At 58.6% G+C, this 1,521-nt stretch overlaps 1 protein-coding gene across 1 annotated transcript in view; it reads right to left on the bottom strand.

Annotated features, from left to right (window-relative positions):
- The window catches only part of SYNGAP1 (synaptic Ras GTPase activating protein 1), a 23,534-nt gene extending 22,898 nt beyond the window's left edge, over window positions 1–636 (bottom strand). Inside the window, exon 1 of the mRNA XM_015567461.1 lies at window positions 405–636. Coding sequence (XP_015422947.1) covers window positions 405–567 — 163 coding nt within the window. The 5' untranslated portion in view covers window positions 568–636. The remainder of the gene's footprint in view (window positions 1–404) is intronic.
- Between the last annotated feature and the right edge of the window lie 885 nt (window positions 637–1,521).

Consider the following 1,521-nt stretch of genomic DNA (forward strand, 5'->3'; position numbering starts at 1 on the left):
TCTGTCACGAGTCGCCCGGAGACAGCGCAAGAGAGACGGGGGGAGGGGGACGAGGGGACCCCCCTAAGCCAGCCGGGCCTCCCACCATCTCCCTCCGGAGCACAACCCCTACCCCAAACCGCGGAGAGACGAGGGGCGGCGGCTCCACCCGGCAGAGGGGAGCCCTGGATTCCAATGCCCTCAGTGGTCGGGTCCCTTCCGGGGCTCGAACACCCACGGCCCCAGCACACCGTCGCGGGCCCTACGTCCCCTGCACACCTCCATGCCCTCGACACAGTCCACATCCCCCGGAAAACCCAGACGTTCACCAGTCATCAACGCTTTCACCAAACCGTCCCCGATATACAGACCTCTGGACCCCCTCCCAACCCTACGGAACCTCCAGCTCAACAACCTCCACATACCAGCCCCGGCTGCACACACACATGGCTGCCTGCACACAGGAGACACGCGGGAGGCCCACAGCAGAGACCCCAGACCCCGAGGACTCCGGGTGAAGAGACAGATGAGGAATAAGTGGACAGAGACACCAACCACCGGACATAGGGAAAACATACCCCACAGCATGTGACCACGCTGGCCTGGACACACAGGTGCTCACACGTGCACAACACACAAACCTTTCCCAGACATGGACACGACACACAGATGTAACGGACATCACACACATTCTCTGTACACACTCCACCACCACCACCTGGCTTTGCCTCACATGGATGTGCTACCCCACACACCCATGGGCAGAGGTTTCCATGACAATGACACATCCCTGGCCATCCAACCACCCAGGGTCCCAGAGCTGACCCCCAAGGGCCTTCTGGGCCTATCAGACGAGGCTGAAGGGAGCCAAGAGATAGAGATAGGCCACTGGCTCTCTCTAAGGAAGAGGAACTGGAAGCCTGGATGCTGAGGGGAGGGGAGCTGGTGGAAGAAAGGAGTCACCTAGGGTTGGGGGGTGGGGAGGACATGGAGGACCTGCATCCCTGGTCCCAGAGGGGAAAGGCAGTGGTAGGGGGCAGTGACGAGGGGGTTCCGGGACTGAGGGTGTCTCTGCACCTTGGCTGCAAATCTCTGTTCTCTGCCTCCATCTCCCCTCACTGTTCCCATGGAAACCTTTTAAGCTAACTTCTCAGGAAGACAAAAATCTTTTTTTAAATGACTAAAGAGGGAGGTGGAGGGGGGGCAGAAAGAGAGAGGGAGGGGAAGAGACAGATGGAGAGAGAGAGAGTTGAAGAGACAGACTGAGCAGAGAGCTCTACAGACAGACAGACAGGAGATGAGATGGGGGTCTGATGGAGTTAAGGGGTAGAGAAAATAAGAGAAATCGGGAGGAAAGAGAAAGGGGGTGATAGAATTGCAGAAAATAGAAGCTGTTGATGAGAAGAGGAAGAGGGGGCAAGAAAAGAGGGAGGGCCCTCGGGCCAGAAGGTCTGGAAGGAGAATCGGGAGCGTGGGGGTGGGGAGGGGGGAGGGCGGGAACTGGGTTATTCTCTCCAAGATCCCAGACCAAGCCCTGGGAGG

This window comes from Myotis davidii, unplaced genomic scaffold (assembly GCF_000327345.1).
Source record: "Myotis davidii unplaced genomic scaffold, ASM32734v1 scaffold4, whole genome shotgun sequence".
NCBI classification, from domain to species: Eukaryota; Metazoa; Chordata; class Mammalia; order Chiroptera; family Vespertilionidae; genus Myotis; species Myotis davidii.